This window comes from Crinia signifera, chromosome 5, assembly GCF_055691185.1.
Source record: "Crinia signifera chromosome 5, ASM5569118v1, whole genome shotgun sequence".
Classification (NCBI taxonomy): Eukaryota; Metazoa; Chordata; class Amphibia; order Anura; family Myobatrachidae; genus Crinia; species Crinia signifera.
The window spans coordinates 334,697,951-334,714,804 of NC_139221.1; the positions used below are offsets into that span (position 1 = coordinate 334,697,951).

Consider the following 16,854-nt stretch of genomic DNA (forward strand, 5'->3'; position numbering starts at 1 on the left):
GTCTGTTATAGCGCAGCAGATTCCGTTACAGTGTTTTATATAGCGCAGCAGATTCTGTTACAGTGTCTTATATAGCACAGCAGATTCCGTTACAGTTTCTTATATAGCGCAGCAGATTCCATTACAGCGTCTTATATAGCGCAGCAGATCCAGTTACAGAGTCTTATATAGCGCAGCAGATTCCGTTACAGTGTCTTATATAGCGCAGCAGATTCCGTTACAGTGTCTTATATAGCGCAGCAGATTCCGTTACAGTGTCTTATATAGCGCAGCAGATTCCGTTACAGTGTCTTATATAGCGCAGCAGATTCCGTTACAGTGTCTTATATAGCGCAGCAGATTCCGTTACATTATGTTATATAGCGCAGCAGATTCCGTTACAGCGTCTTATATAGCGCAGCAGATTCCGTTGCGCGTTACAATAGTAGACAGTGATAAGACAAACTGGGTAACAACAGACAGACTTGGAGGTAGGAGGGCCCTGCTGCAAGCTTACAATCTATAGGGACATAGGAAGGAAACATAAGGACAGGCACCAGTAATAGCATAGCTTGTAGGTCCAGAAGGGAAGCTGTATAATACATAAGTGCCTCAGAGGGTTATGTGTGCGGTATATAAATATGATCGGCTTGCCTGAAAAGGTGAGTTTTCAGGGAACACTTGAAAGTTTGGAGGCTAGCGGAGAGTCTTAAGGTGGCCATACACACGCAGATTTATCTGCAGATCTGTCTGGTTAGAACAAAAACATGGTAATGGATGAGAGCAAATGACAGTTGACCATTTGCTTGGAAATGCTGGAAAACTGACAAACTGTCACTCATCCATAACCATGTGCAATTAATTGTGACAATTTTCAGATATGGAGATGATTCCCACAATTAATTTTAGATGTGTGGGCGCCCCCTTTTGGCAATCCCAATCAAAATCGCCAATCGATTGCTTGATCAGGTTTTTAAACATGTTTAATAATCTGGTATTATCTGCAGATCTTTTTCATATGTGTGGGCGTTCCCAATTAGTCTTCTTCATCTATTTACATTATGAACAGCAATCGACTGGGCAATTTCCAGATATGAAGATGCAATCTTTAGATGGAAAAATCTGCCGATCACTGAAATAAATCTGTAATGTGTGGGCAAGTCAAATAGATTGTAAAATCCATTTATCTGGCCAAAAAATCCCTGTATCTGGAAATCCATAAATTGTGATTGCTGATGTATGGGGCCCATTACTAGTGTATGGGCACCTTTATTGTGCGTGGAATTACACACCGGTTACAGGTACCAGTGACAGACAATGTGCAGAGTCTGGAACCACCAGGGGGCACTTACCCTGTTGCTGCTGTCTTGTAGCGGGTGTCTCACTGCAGCCAGGATCAGCGGCTTCTTTACCTCCATCAAAGACACTGAAATCAGGGAATAACCTGCGGTCAGTGACCAATCGCAGAGCGCGAATCTACAGCAGGCGACACACCTACAGCACCGAGTATAACGGGATCACACACCTACAGCACCGAGAATAACAGGAAATCACACACCTACAGCACCGAGTATAACAGGGGATCACACACCTACAGCACCGAGTATAACAGGGGATCACACACCTACAGCACCGAGTATAACAGGGGATCACACACCTACAGCACCGAGTATAACAGGGGATCACACACCTACAGCACCGAGTATAACAGGGGATCACACACCTACAGCACCGAGTATAACAGGGGATCACACACCTACAGCACCGAGTATAACAGGGGATCACACACCTACAGCACCGAGTATAACAGGGGATCACACACCTACAGCACCGAATATAACAGGGGATCACACACCTACAGCACCGAATATAACAGGGAATCACACACCTACAGCACCAAATATAACAGTGGATCACACACCTACAGCACCGAGTATAACAGGGGATCACACACCTACAGCACCGAGTATAACAGGGGATCACACACCTACAGCACCGAGTATAACAGGGGATCATACACCTACAGCACCGAATATAACAGGGGATCACACACCTACAGCACCGAGTATAACAGGGGATCATACACCTACAGCACCGAATATAACAGGGGATCACACACCTACAGCACCGAGTATAACAGGGGATCACACACCTACAGCACCGAGTATAACAGGGGATCACACACCTACAGCACCGAGTATAACAGGGGATCACACACCTACAGCACCGAGTATAACAGGGGATCATACACCTACAGCACCGAGTATAACAGGGGATCACACACCTACAGCACCGAATATAACAGGGGATCACACACCTACAGCACCAAATATAACAGGGGATCACACACCGACAGCACCAAATATAACAGGGGATCACACACCTACAGCACCAAATATAACAGGGGATCACACACCTACAGCAGCGAGTATAACAGGGGATCACACACCTACAGCAGCGAGTATAACAGGGGATCACACACCTATAGCACCGAATATAACCGGGGATCATACACCTACAGCACCGAATATAACAGGGGATCACACACCTACAGCACCAAATATAACAGTGGATCACACACCTACAGCACCGAGTATAACAGGGGATCACACACCTACAGCACCGAGTATAACAGGGGATCACACACCTACAGCACCGAGTATAACAGGGGATCACACACCTACAGCACCGAGTATAACAGGGGATCACACACCTACAGCACCGAGTATAACAGGGGATCACACACCTACAGCACCGAGTATAACAGGGGATCACACACCTACAGCACCGAGTATAACAGGGGATCACACACCTACAGCACCGAGTATAACAGGGGATCACACACCTACAGCACCGAATATAACAGGGGATCACACACCTACAGCACCAAATATAACAGGGGATCACACACCGACAGCACCAAATATAACAGGGGATCACACACCGACAGCACCAAATATAACAGGGGATCACACACCTACAGCATCGAGTATAACAGGGGATCACACACCTACAGCACCGAGTATAACAGGGGATCACACACCTATAGCACCGAATATAACCGGGGATCATACACCTACAGCACCGAATATAACAGGGGATCACACACCTACAGCACCGAATATAACAGGGGATCACACACCTACAGCACCAAATATAACAGTGGATCACACACCTACAGCACCGAGTATAACAGGGGATCACACACCTACAGCACCGAGTATAACAGGGGATCACACACCTACAGCACCGAGTATAACAGGGGATCACACACCTACAGCACCGAGTATAACAGGGGATCACACACCTACAGCACCGAGTATAACAGGGGATCACACACCTACAGCACCGAGTATAACAGGGGATCACACACCTACAGCACCGAGTATAACAGGGGATCACACACCTGCAGCACCGAGTATAACAGGGGATCACACACCTACAGCACCGAATATAACAGGGGATCACACACCTACAGCACCAAATATAACAGGGGATCACACACCGACAGCACCAAATATAACAGGGGATCACACACCGACAGCACCAAATATAACAGGGGATCACACACCTACAGCATCGAGTATAACAGGGGATCACACACCTACAGCACCGAGTATAACAGGGGATCACACACCTATAGCACCGAATATAACCGGGGATCATACACCTACAGCACCGAATATAACAGGGGATCACACACCTACAGCACCGAATATAACAGGGGATCACACACCTACAGCACCAAATATAACAGTGGATCACACACCTACAGCACCGAGTATAACAGGGGATCACACACCTACGGCACCGAGTATAACAGGGGATAACACACCTACAGCACCGAGTATAACAGGGGATCACACACCTACAGCACCGAGTATAACAGGGGATCACACACCTACAGCACCGAGTATAACAGGGGATCACACACCTACAGCACCGAGTATAACAGGAGATCACACACCTACAGCACCGAGTATAACAGGGGATCATACACCTACAGCACCGAGTATAACAGGGGATCACACACCTACAGCACCGAATATAACAGGGGATCACACACCTACAGCACCAAATATAACAGGGGATCACACACCGACAGCACCAAATATAACAGGGGATCACACACCTACAGCACCAAATATAACAGGGGATCACACACCTACAGCATCGAGTATAACAGGGGATCACACACCTACAGCACCGAGTATAACAGGGGATCACACACCTACAGCACCGAATATAACAGGGGATCACACACCTACAGCACCGAATATAACAGGGGATCACACACCTACAGCACCGAATATAAAAGGGGATCACACACCTACAGCACCAAATATAACAGGGGATCACACACCTACAGCACCAAATATAACAGGGGATCACACACCTACAGCACCGAGTATAACAGGGGATCACACACCTACAGCACCGAGTATAACAGGGGATCACACACCTACAGCACCGAATATAACAGGGGATCACACACCTACAGCACCGAATATAACAGGGGATCACACACCTACAGCACCAAATATAACAGGGGATCACACACCTACAGCACCGAGTATAACAGGGGATCACACACCTACAGCACCGAATATAACAGGGGATCACACACCTACAGCACCGAGTATAACAGGGGATCACAAACCTACAGCACCGAGTATAAAAGGGGATCACACATTTACAGCACCGAATAGAACAGGGGATCACACACCTACAGCACCGAGTATAACAGGGGATCAACACCCACAGCACCGAGTATAACAGGGGATCACACACCCACAGCACCGAATATAACAGGGGATCACACACCCACAGCACCGAATATAACAGGGGATCACACACCCACAGCACCGAATATAACAGGGGATCACACACCCACAGCACCGAATATAACAGGGGATCACACACCCACAGCACCGAATATAACAGGGGATCAACACCTACAGCACCGAGTATAACAGGGGATCACACACCTACGGCACCGAATATAACAGGGGATCACACACCTACAGCACCGAATATAACAGGGGATCACACACCTACAGCACCGAGTATAACAGAGGATCACACACCTACAGCACCGAATATAACAGGGGATCACACACCTACAGCACCGAGTATAACAGGGGATCACAAACCTACAGCACCGAGTATAAAAGGGGATCACACATACAGCACCGAATAGAACAGGGGATCACACACCTACAGCACCGAATATAACAGGGGATCACACACCTACAGCACCGAATATAACAGGGGATCACACACCCACAGCACCGAATATAACAGGGGATCACACACCCACAGCACCGAATATAACAGGGGATCACACACCCACAGCACCGAATATAACAGGGGATCACCCACCTACAGCACTGAATATAACAGGGGATCACCCACCTACAGCACCGAATATAACAGGGCATCACCCACCTACAGCACCGAGTATAACAGGGGATCACACACCTACGGCACCGAATATAACAGGGGATCACACACCTACAGCACCGAATATAACAGGGGATCACACACCCACAGCACCGAATATAACAGGGAATCACACACCTACAGCACCGAATATAACAGGGGATCACCCACCTACAGCACCGAATATAACAGAGGATCACACACCTACAGCACTGAATATAACAGGGGATCACACACCTACAGCACCGAGTATAACAGGGGATCACACACCTACAGCACCGAGTATAACAGGGGATCACACACCTACAGCACCGAATATAACAGGGGATCACACACCGACAGCACCGAATATAACAGGGGATCACACACCTACAGCACCGAATATAACAGGGGATCACACACCCACAGCACCAAATATAACGGGATCACACACCCACAGCACCGAATATAACAGGGGATCACACACCTACAGCACCGAGTATAACAGGGGATCACACACCTACGGCACCGAATATAACAGGGGATCACACACCTACAGCACCGAATATAACAGGGGATCACACCGGTTACAGGTACTGTTTCAGCTCAGAGTATCACAGGGGAGATGGGGAAGACGGGATCACACCTACAGCACCGAGTATCACAGGGGAGATGGCGAAGAGGGCATCACACACCTACAGCACCGAGTATCAAAGGGGGAGATGGAGGAGAGGGGAGCACACACCTACAGCACCGAGTATCACAGGGGGAGATGGCGGAGAGGGGACCACACACCTACAGCACCGAGTATCACAGGGGAGATGGAGGAGAGGGGACCACACACCTACAGCACCGAGTATCACAGGGGAGATGGCGGAGAGTGGTGACTACACGACTGTGTGATACAGGGAACTGCGCAGACAACACTCACCTGCAGAGTTGATGACTTGCTTCATAATGATTAGGGTTCCAACTCGGACCTTTGGGTTACTAGTTTCAAGTTTCGGTAGCAGGAACGACAGCAAATGGTCTGGGAACTTGGAGGCTGAAAAACGTTACAAACAGGAAAGTAACAACAAGAAGCTAAGAGCAGTACCATAGGGTGCAGGGAGGATACAGCAGGAGAACAATAATATGCTAAGAGCAGTACCGTAAAGTGCAGGGAGGATACAGCAGGAGAACAATAATATGCTAAGAGCAGTACCGTAAAGTGCAGGGAGGATACAGCAGGAGAACAATAATATGCTAAGAGCAGTACCATAGGGTGCAGGGAGGATACAGCAGGAGAACAATAATATGCTAAGAGCAGTACCGTAAGGTACAGGAAGGATACAGCAGGAGAACAGCAATACGCTAAGAGCAATACCGTAAGGTGCGGGGAGGATACAGCAGGAGAACAATAATATGCTAAGAGCAGTACCGTAAGGTGTGGGGAGGATACAGCAGGAGAACTATAATATGCTAAGAGTGGTACCGTAAGGTGCAGGAAGGACACAGCAGGAGAACAGCAATACGCTAAGAGCGGTACCGTAAGGTGTAAGGAGGATACAGCAGGAGAACAATAATATGCTAAGAGCAGTACCGTAAGGTACAGGAAGGATACAGCAGGAGAACAGCAATACGCTAAGAGCGGTACCGTAAGGTGCAGGAAGGACACAGCAGGAGAACAATAATATGCTAAGAGCAATACCGTAAGGTGCGGGGAGGATACAGCAGGAGAACAATAATATGCTAAGAGCAATACCGTAAGGTGCGGGGAGGATACAGCAGGAGAACTATAATATGCTAAGAGCAATACCGTAAGGTGCGGGGAGGATACAGCAGGAGAACTATAATGTGCTAAGAGCAATACCATAAGGTGTGAGGAGGATACAGCAGGAGAACTATAATGTGCTAAGAGCAATACCGTAAGGTGCAGGGAGGATACAGCAGGAGAACAATAATATGCTAAGAGCAGTACCGTAAGGTGCGGGGAGGATACAGCAGGAGAACAATAATATGCTAAGAGCAGTACCGTAAGGTGCGGGGAGGATACAGCAGGAGAACAATAATATGCTAAGAGCAGTACCGTAAGGTGCGGGGAGGATACAGCAGGAGATCAAGAATATGCTAAGAGCAATACCGTAAGGTGCGGGGAGGATACAGCAGGAGATCAAGAATATGCTAAGAGCAGTACCGTAAAGTGCAGGGAGGATACAGCAGGAGAACAATAATATACTAAGAGCAGTACCATAAAGTGCAGGGAGGATACAGTAGGAGAACACTGTAATGTGCGGGGAGGACACAGCAGGAGAACAACAATATGCAAAGAGCAGTACCGTAAGGTGCAGGGAGGATACAGAAGGAGAACAGCAATACGCTTAGAGCAGTACCGGAAGGTGCAGGGAGGATACAGCAGGAGAACAGCAATACGCTAAGAGTAATACCGGAAGGTGCAGGGAGGATACAGCAGGAGAACAATAATATGCTAAGAGTAGTCCCGTAAGGTGCGGGGAGGATACAGCAGGAGAACAGCAATACGCTAAGAGCAGTACCGGAAGGTGCAGGGAGGATACAGCAGGAGAACAATAATATGCTAAGAGTAGTACCGTAAGGTGCGGGGAGGATATAGCAGGAGAACAGCAATACGCTAAGAGCAGTACCGTAAGGTGCGGGGAGGATGCAGCAGGATAACAATAATATGCTAAGAGCAATACCGTAAGGTGCGGGGAGGATACAGCAGGAGAACAAGAATATGCTAAGAGCAGTACCGTAAAGTGCAGGGACGATACAGCAGGAGAACAATAATATGCTAAGAGCAGTACCGTAAAGTGCAGGGAGGATACAGCAGGAGAACAATAATATGCTAAGAGCAGTACCGTAAGGTGCAGGGAGGATACAGCAGGAGAACAATAATATGCTAAGAGTAGTACCGTAAGGTGTGGGGAGGATACAGCAGGAGAACAATAATAACATAATACTATAAACTTGCTATAAATGCCTTGGAGATTGTCTCCATGTACATAATACATACATAATAAAACCTCAGACTAATAACCTGCCAATGAGAGGCACTGTGCTATTGCGATATATGTGGCCACTAGCATACAGGTATAACGCATGGCCCAGATACTCACTGTACACCTTAGAACAGCTGCAGGGCTACGCCCAGATCAACCCTCTTACCTAGCACTGTGTAACAGCGGAGAACCTCATTCTGATTCCTCAGCACCATCTGAGAGGAAGATTCCAGGGAGGAGCAGAGCTACGCGGGAAACACAAGTGGAGATTGGTGGGACACAGGGTCAATAACAAGTTACAGGAGAAGAGGCTAAACCTGTCACTGACTGAGACTCTGACACCCACAGTGCCGCATTGTCCTATCATATGCAAGACATGAGGACCCCACCCACCCCATCCCCATACTCAGGTCCGGACAGACCCAATTACAGATTTAACCAGAATGCATCAGTTAATGAACTAAAATGCTGACATGTGACTATGTGCCACGGTCTCCATTGTTGCAGTGTTTGGGTAAATGATAGATAACGAGACTTATGTCTTACCTGTTAAATCTCTTTCTTCAAGGACGTCAGGGGCCACAGGGATAACAGTGGGTAGAGAGCAGATGAGCGACACCATTCCAGCACCAGAAAGGTTAAACTTCTTGGCTGCTCCCCATGGACAGCCCTGGCTCCTCCCCTCCTCTAACCCGCCTCCAGGCCCAACTAGTTTCAGTTTGTACCAAGCCAGGCAGGAGACAAGATAGAAGGAAGAGGAACCCATACAGAAACACATTCAAACATATGTGTGTGCGGTTCCTCAACAGAGAAACCTTAATATTTAAACTGTAACATGTATAAGTACCCTCAACAGAGGAACCTTTAACTAAGTTCACTTAACGGAGGAACTATGAACTTCAATACCATGAAGCAGGTGCGGCAGGGAGGGATTCCTGTGGCCCCTGACATCCTCGAAGAAAGAGATTTAACAGGTAAGACATTAATCTCGGTTTCTTCTGCGGCAGACGTCAGGGGCCACAGGGCTAATGCTGGGAAGTCCTAAAACAGCCACCTAAGGGTGGGGCCGCAGCTAGTACACTCTGTCCAAATGCAGAGTCCTTGGAGGCACACGTGTCGAACACATGAAAGTGTAAGAAAGTATTTTCAGATGAGTAAACGCCCTGCAAAGCTGCTCTGCTGTTGCACCGCCCCTAAAAGCCCAAGACACACCCACACACCTCATGGAATGAGCCCGGACCCCTGCAAGAACCGGGAGGGAGGCGCCCAAGTAAGCTTGCTTGATAACAGACCTCAGCCATCGGGCAATAGTCTGCTTGGTAGCAGGCCAACCCCTCTTCTGAAATCTCTAGAGGACAAAGAGTCAGATTTTCATAGACAAACGGTAAATCCTGGGATTAAACCTACAAGAGTGACACTAGGAAAAATAAGGCTGCCAGATGCAATGATAAGCATCAGCCAAATAGGCTGAAGGACCCTGAGCATAGTGGGTATGACCCCTGAATTAAAGCCCTTGGCTCTTAACAAGGAGGTCTTAACAGCCCCGTAAGCAGATCTGGCCACAAAGGCAGATGGATCGGAGGGGGCACTGACAGGGCCTGCAGATCCGAGAACCAGATCCACCTGGGCCATGTGGGGCCACCATGCTCAAAGTGCCCCCTCCCCACCTTTAACTTGCGAAAAACTTTGAGGAGAAGCGAGATCGGGGATAGTGGGGGGGGGGGGGGGGGGGGAGGCATACCTCAATACCTCAGAGCAAGCGGCCAGGGGGCTAAAAGTGCATTGACCCTGCAAACGCCTGGGTCTCGAGACCTGAACCCATACAGGGTGACCTGGTGACAGTGGCGTGAGACCATCAAGTCCCAGGTCTACCAACATCTGGAACCCCTCTGGATGGAGGGTCCATTCGCCGGCATCCAGAGTCTGATGGCCGAGAAAGTCCGCCTCCCAATTAAGGACCTCTGGAAAAAAGATTGCCGACAAGGTCGGGATCTTGCCCCCATCGGAAGATGCAGGAGGCCTCCGCCCTGGCCGCCTGACTCAGAGTGCCATCCTGGTGGTTAATAAAGCCACCATTGTTGCAGTGTTCAACTGGACCTGCACAGGGTGACCTTGAAGCCAAGACTCCACCTGGCGAAGAGCCCACAGGACTTCCCTCAGTTCGAGGACATTGAAAGACAGCAGGGATTCCTGTGAATTCCACAGCCCCTGAAAAGATTTTGAACACGTGACCGCTCCTCAACCACGGAGACTGGTGTCCATGGCGAGAAGAGTCCACCGGTGGATTCAAAACGATTTTGAGAAGACAATCCGGTGTGTTCGTAGATAGGAGTACAACCCAGACCACTTGTTGGGCGAGAGTGGAATTGCACCTACTCCGCCATGTTGAAAGTCGACCCAATGGAGCCCAGGACTCTCATGCAGGCCTGGATTGAGACCCACCTGAGGTAAAGGAGACACCGAACACGGGACTGCAGAGCCCTGCGGCGTACCTCTGGCAAATGGATCCGCTGATGGACTGTGTCCAACAGAGCCCCTAGATGTACCATGATTGGGCGGGAAGCCTGGAAGACTTAGGCCAATTGATGATCCAGTCCTGACCTTCCAAAATCTCCACCATCTTGGTCAAATGTATGGAAAAATATTTTTTTCAATGACAGAAACAGTCCAAAGCGCGGAGATAAATTAACAAAAACGGTGTGTGCAATAAATACAATCCAATGTGCACCAAATAAGGTGAAAGATGATACCTGCCTTATATGTATCCAAAAATAAGAAAAGTTATTTGATTCTTTACAGTGCAGTAAAAGTTCTCAAAGTGTGGGGTCCAGTGATCCAGTGATCCAGTGATTGTTCCTGAATGATCCAAAGGAATGTGAAAGAAATAATCAGAAATAACAGATGTTTTTCTGATACTTTAAGTGTTGAACTGTGAAAAACCTTACACAAACCCCTGTAAGGCATACCTTACACAAAATGGGTCAATATAGTGTGTCAAAAGGTTTCTTTAGACTGTAAAACACCAGGAATGTAATTTGGAGGAGTGTACCCTCACTCACATCAATGTTAAATAGAGGAGGCCCATAAAGGTTTCTTTTATCAATCCCCTCATATAATTCAGGAATGTAGGCATACCCCCACTCACTCTTGGATAGAATGTTGTACTCCCATAAAGGTATCTTTATTAAATCACTGCAGGTGACATATTCTTAAAGTACTCTGATATATACCTTTGTTAACACAGAAATAGGTCACAGATCAGCGTACCACCACTCACATCCAAACGAGTGAGGAAAAAGCTCATAAAGGTATTTTTGGAAATCAAAAAATCCCACAGAAAGGGGCGTACCACACTCACGATGTCTGGACTGGAAACAAGCACATCAAGGTATCTTTGTGTTCAATTCCCCCTGTATTATAACCGGCTTGGATCCCCCGTGTAGGTATCATGGAGAATCCCAAAACAAGGAAATAGAATATGTATGTAGAACAAATTTATTCACACAAAGTTCATAATTGGACTAACAGGACAAATGGTACAAAAAAATTAAAATAAAAAACCTTCAAATCTCAAAAACATCAAAGATAAAAATAAAAAATACAAAAAGAACCCAAACCCGGAGGCAACATGACACAATAACTTAAAAAGATGGTATAAAGTCTGGACAAAGTGAAAGGTAAATGTGTCCAACGTTACTTCCGTGGCTTGTATGGTCCAGAATGTAGAAAGTCATCGCGTTTCGGCTCGGTAGGAGCCTTTTTCAAGACATGGGGACTGGAGAAAGCAATCGGTTGGCACGGAAATGACCTCACATCCATTAAACAAACCAGACTTTCTACAATACATTACATTGTAATTGTGTATTCCACAACAAGGGCACATTATTTGCATTTAGCAAAATGTTTCCGTCACATAGTTCTCTCAATGCCCCAAGAACGTTTTATATTTGTATTGGTAAAATGTTTATAAGTTCTGTTTATTTAGAGCCTCCTTTTGGCTCTCTGACATGATGGGTTAGCTGTCATGTCAGTCACAGCACTTTCCACTGAGACTGGTGGATAAAGCAGACGCAGAGAAAAAAATCGGAACAAAGATGGCGTCTGAATAGAACACAATGCGTTCCAAAAGAGTTCCGACAGGCTGAGACACAGTTTCTCACACTGTCGGTTTGTGCGCCAGGGATTGTATGGCTAACACCTCCTGCCCTGTCACAGATGCGGCACGTCCGTCAGCAGTCCTATGGACTTCCTGGTTACCCCGGCTACATTTTCATTGGTGAGGACGCCACATGTGACCAAAACATATCGCTTTCCACTGATATTTCGACAATTTGTAGATAAGTTTGAATTTATTATACAGAAAATATATATGATGATCAAATACACAAACTGGAACAAATATACATTATTGTGTGTAGCGTAGTTGTCCTGGTAGTCCAATTACGGACTTTGTGCGAACACATTTTTTCTACATACATATTCTCTTTCCCTTTTTTTGGGGATTCTCCATGATATCTATACCGGGGGATCCAAGCCAGGGGGATAATAATACAGGGGGAATTGAACACAAAGATACCTTGATGTGCTTGTTTCCAGTCTAGACATCGTGAGTGTGGTACGCCCCTTTCTGTGGGATTTTTTGGTTTCCAAAAATATAAAGATACCTTTATGGGCCTCATCTATTTAACATTGATGTGAGTGAGGATAGGCATATCCAAATTACATTCCTGGTGGTTTACAGTCTAAAGAAACCTTTTGACACTATATTCACCCATTTTGTATGAGTGGTGTACTCACAGTTGAACACTTGGTGCACACTGGATTGTATTTATTGCACACACGGTTTTTGTTAAATTACCTCAGCTCTTTGGACTGTTTATGTCATGTTCATACCATTGAGGGTTATTGGTGTTAATCATGTTGAATTTCAGAAACTCCCCATAGCTGCTCAGCGCAAACCTTCAGTTACACATAACCCATCTATTTTTAGTTAACCATAGTCAAGTGTGCCTGGAGAAATTCGGGCGACTGTGCCAGGATCCCCAGGTTGTCCAGATACGGAAGTATCCGGATACCCCAATTGCGAAGTGTACTGCCCATTACCACCATAACTTTTGTAAACATCCTGGGTGCCATAGAGAGGCCAAAAGGCAGAGCCTGAAACTGGAAATGACGGGCCTGCAGTGAAACCTCAGAAACCGCCGGTGTTCCTGTTTGGTGGGGATATGCAGAAACACATCCTGGATGTCCAGGGATGCCATGTAGTCTCCCGGTTGTAACGCCAAAACGATGGACCGCAAGGTTTCCATCCTGAACTTTGGCACCCTCACAAACTTGTTGACGCTTTAGATTTAGAATGGGACGGAAAGACCCGTTGGGCTTTCGAACCAAGAGCCTGTCGTAAAAACCTGTGCCTCGCTGAGACACCGGAACGGGAGCTATGACCCAGACGACAGTAGCTTCCGGTTGGCCTCCTCCAAAACGCTGCACTTTTCCAAGTCCCTGGGAGAACTTGTGAAAAAGAACAAGCTTGGTGGACGACTGCAAAAGGTTATGGAATAGTCAAGGGAGACCACATCCCGAACCCACGCGTCTGTGGTGGATTCCAGCCAGATGCCTGAAAATCTGGTGGAGCGCCAACGCATCATGCTGAGGGCTTAACCTCAGGCTTAGATTCAGGGTGCCTAGTGGCCCAGGGACGGTTGTCCCTTACCCCTGCCCTGAGAACAAAAGAACTGGAATGCAGTACGAGGACGTGGAGTAGGAGTGGACGGTAGAAAAACTGCTTTGGAAACCACCACCGTGGCCACGATATTTGTCCAGTTCTGATCCAAGTAAGAGGAAACCCACACAGAGGAGAGCCTCTAGGTTTTCTTGGCAATGCTTAAATGAGCGGAGCCTCAGAAACCGCCGCATCAACCGAGGCAGACGCGCGGGAGGTAAGGATGGCTGCAGCTAATGCAGCCTCCCCTAAAAAGAGTGCAGCCTGATTCATGATGTAAATAGTGGGCAACATGTCCTCTGCACTATCCCCCTCCACAACCATATTTGCAAAGTCAGTAGTCCACTCCACCATGGCCTTAGCTAACCAGTCGACGCCAGGGTAGGACGTGCCACCGCCCCGGATGTTGTATGGGGGAGCTTAAGAAAGTTCTCCAACTTCCGGTCAGCGGAATCTTTAAGGGATGCGGTTGGAATGCGGAGCGTAGAGGAGCGCACAATCTTCGCGACATGTGCATCCCCCTTAGGGGCTGTCTCCCAGCGGACCCTATCCTCCTGAGGGAGTGGCTAAAAGGAAGTAAACCGCTTAGGAAGCGCAAACTTCCTATCAGGCATCTTCCCGGCCTCCCCAAGGACCTCCTCTAAATCAGTAGATTTAGAGAAAACTGGAAGAGTCTGTTTAGGAAAGGACGGTCCTGAAGACAGAGGGGGTTCAGCAGTGTCTTGTAATTGAAGACTTCTCTGATAGCTATTACCTGGGCCCCTATAACTATGCGCAACGCAGTGTTGCCCTTTGGTGCGTCCTCATTGTCAGCATCATCATCCTTGTCCTCAACAAGGTGTCCCGCCCCATCGTCACTGTTCGTATCAGTTGTCCTGATAGAGCAGGGGTCTGAGGGAAGGGGAGTGCGTGTTGGCTCCTGCCAGCACATCTAAAACTGAAAGCTTGGCCTGGAGGCGGGGTAGAGGGGAGGAGCCTGGCTGTCCATGGGAGCAGCCAAGAAGTTTAACCTTTCTGGTGCTGGAATGGTCTCGCTCATCCGCTCTCTACCCACTGTCATCCCTGTGGCCCCTGACGTCTCCCGCAGAAGATAGATAGATATATATATATGTAGATGCAGTAGATTATATATATATATATATATATATATATATATATATTCCAGGATCCACACTGTGTGTGGAAGCAGAGCACTCTCCAAAATCACAGATCAGCCTTGTGATTTAAAAAAAAAGGTATTTTTAATCCAATAGGTGCAATAAGGCAATATACATTAGAGTATGTATGCTCCGACGTTTCGGTCCCAACATGGACCTTTATCAAGGAGCGTTTTGCATCAAAGCATCAATCAGTCAGCGGTGCAGGAATCAGCCTGGTTAAGGACAGGGTCAGCAAGCCGGCAAACGCTCCTTGATAAAGGTCCATGTTGGGACCGAAACGTCGGAGCATACATACTCCAATGTATATTGCCTTGTTGCACCTATTGGATTAAAAATACCTTTTTTTTTAAATCACAAGGCTGATCTGTGATTTTGGAGAGTGCTCTGCTTCCACACACAGTGTGGATCCTGGACTATTTTTGGGTACATGCTTTTGCATGCACCTTTGCCGGGCACCCCAAGTGTTGCTTAGTTGGGTGAGAGTGCGGTCTTTCCATATTTCTATATATATATATATATAATGTTGCAGATAAAGCGGCACTCGTAGCTCTTTGAAGAATAATACACGGAGACAGCAATGTGTTTCTCAACGTTTCAATCAGTCACGATTTTCGTCAGGAGAAGTACTTGGTTACTTCTCCTGATGAAAATCGTGACTGATTGAAACGTTGAGAAACACATTGCTGTCTCCGTGTATTATTCTTCAAAGAGCTACGAGTGCCGCTTTATCTGCAACATTGTCTATTCCCTTGGGAGCTGGCGGGCACCGGGCCGAGCTATTTATTTGTGGAGTGCCGACTCGAATTGCAAGTGTATATATATATATATATATATATATATATATAATGGTGTAGATAGATGCGGCACTCCCAACAAATAAAGTACACGAAACTTGAGGTAAGTTTTAGCTAAAACTTACCTCAAGTTTCGTGTACTTTATTTGTTGGGAGTGCCGCATCTATCTACACCATTGTCAATTCCTTCTGGTGAAGGCACCCAACCTTTCTCATATTAGCGTTGGAGCTGTGGATGTGCCGGTCGTCTGTCCAAATATATAGATAGATAGATAGCACACTACAGGTGTGATCACACTTATGATATGCTAACTGAGTACGGCAGGGACTATAGGATATACTGCAGACTAACTTGCCGGGATAACGGGCACTCACCTGGGAATGTAATGCCACCAGTATGGCGTCCATCTGAGGCTCTAGCGTGCGGTTCCCATTAGCCACTGCACTCTCCAGGATCTGACAGAAACTCTGACAAGAGAAGAGTAACACAGGACAGGAGATCAGTAATTACTCCAACAGCAATAAAGCTGCCTCTACAACAGACAGACGGGCCGAGACATCCGGCCATTACAGACAGACCGGCGAGACGTCCAGCCATTACAGACAGACCGGCGAGACGTCCAGCCATTACAGACAGACCGGCGAGACGTCCAGCCATTACAGAAAGACGGGCCGAGACGTCCAGCCATTACAGACAGACCGGCAAGACGTCCAGCCATTACAGAACAGACCGGCGAGACGTCCAGCCATTACAGACAGACCGGCGAGACGTCCAGCCA

The 16,854-nt window shown here is 47.4% G+C and overlaps 1 protein-coding gene across 7 annotated transcripts in view; it reads right to left on the reverse strand.

Moving 5' to 3' along the window:
- The window catches only part of MROH1 (maestro heat like repeat family member 1), a 405,085-nt gene that overhangs the window by 313,476 nt on the left and 74,755 nt on the right, over window positions 1–16,854 (reverse strand). For all 7 annotated transcript variants that reach the window (XR_014444044.1, XR_014444045.1, XM_083145076.1 and 4 more), the window contains exons 9-12: window positions 16,451–16,543; window positions 8,566–8,644; window positions 6,332–6,445; window positions 1,332–1,405 (exon numbers count right to left, since the gene is read on the reverse strand). Coding sequence is in view for 5 of the 7 variants with exons in the window: in XM_083145076.1 (XP_083001202.1) it covers window positions 1,332–1,405; window positions 6,332–6,445; window positions 8,566–8,644; window positions 16,451–16,543 (360 nt within the window). In the remaining 2 variants the exon portion in view is untranslated. The remainder of the gene's footprint in view (window positions 1–1,331; window positions 1,406–6,331; window positions 6,446–8,565; window positions 8,645–16,450; window positions 16,544–16,854) is intronic.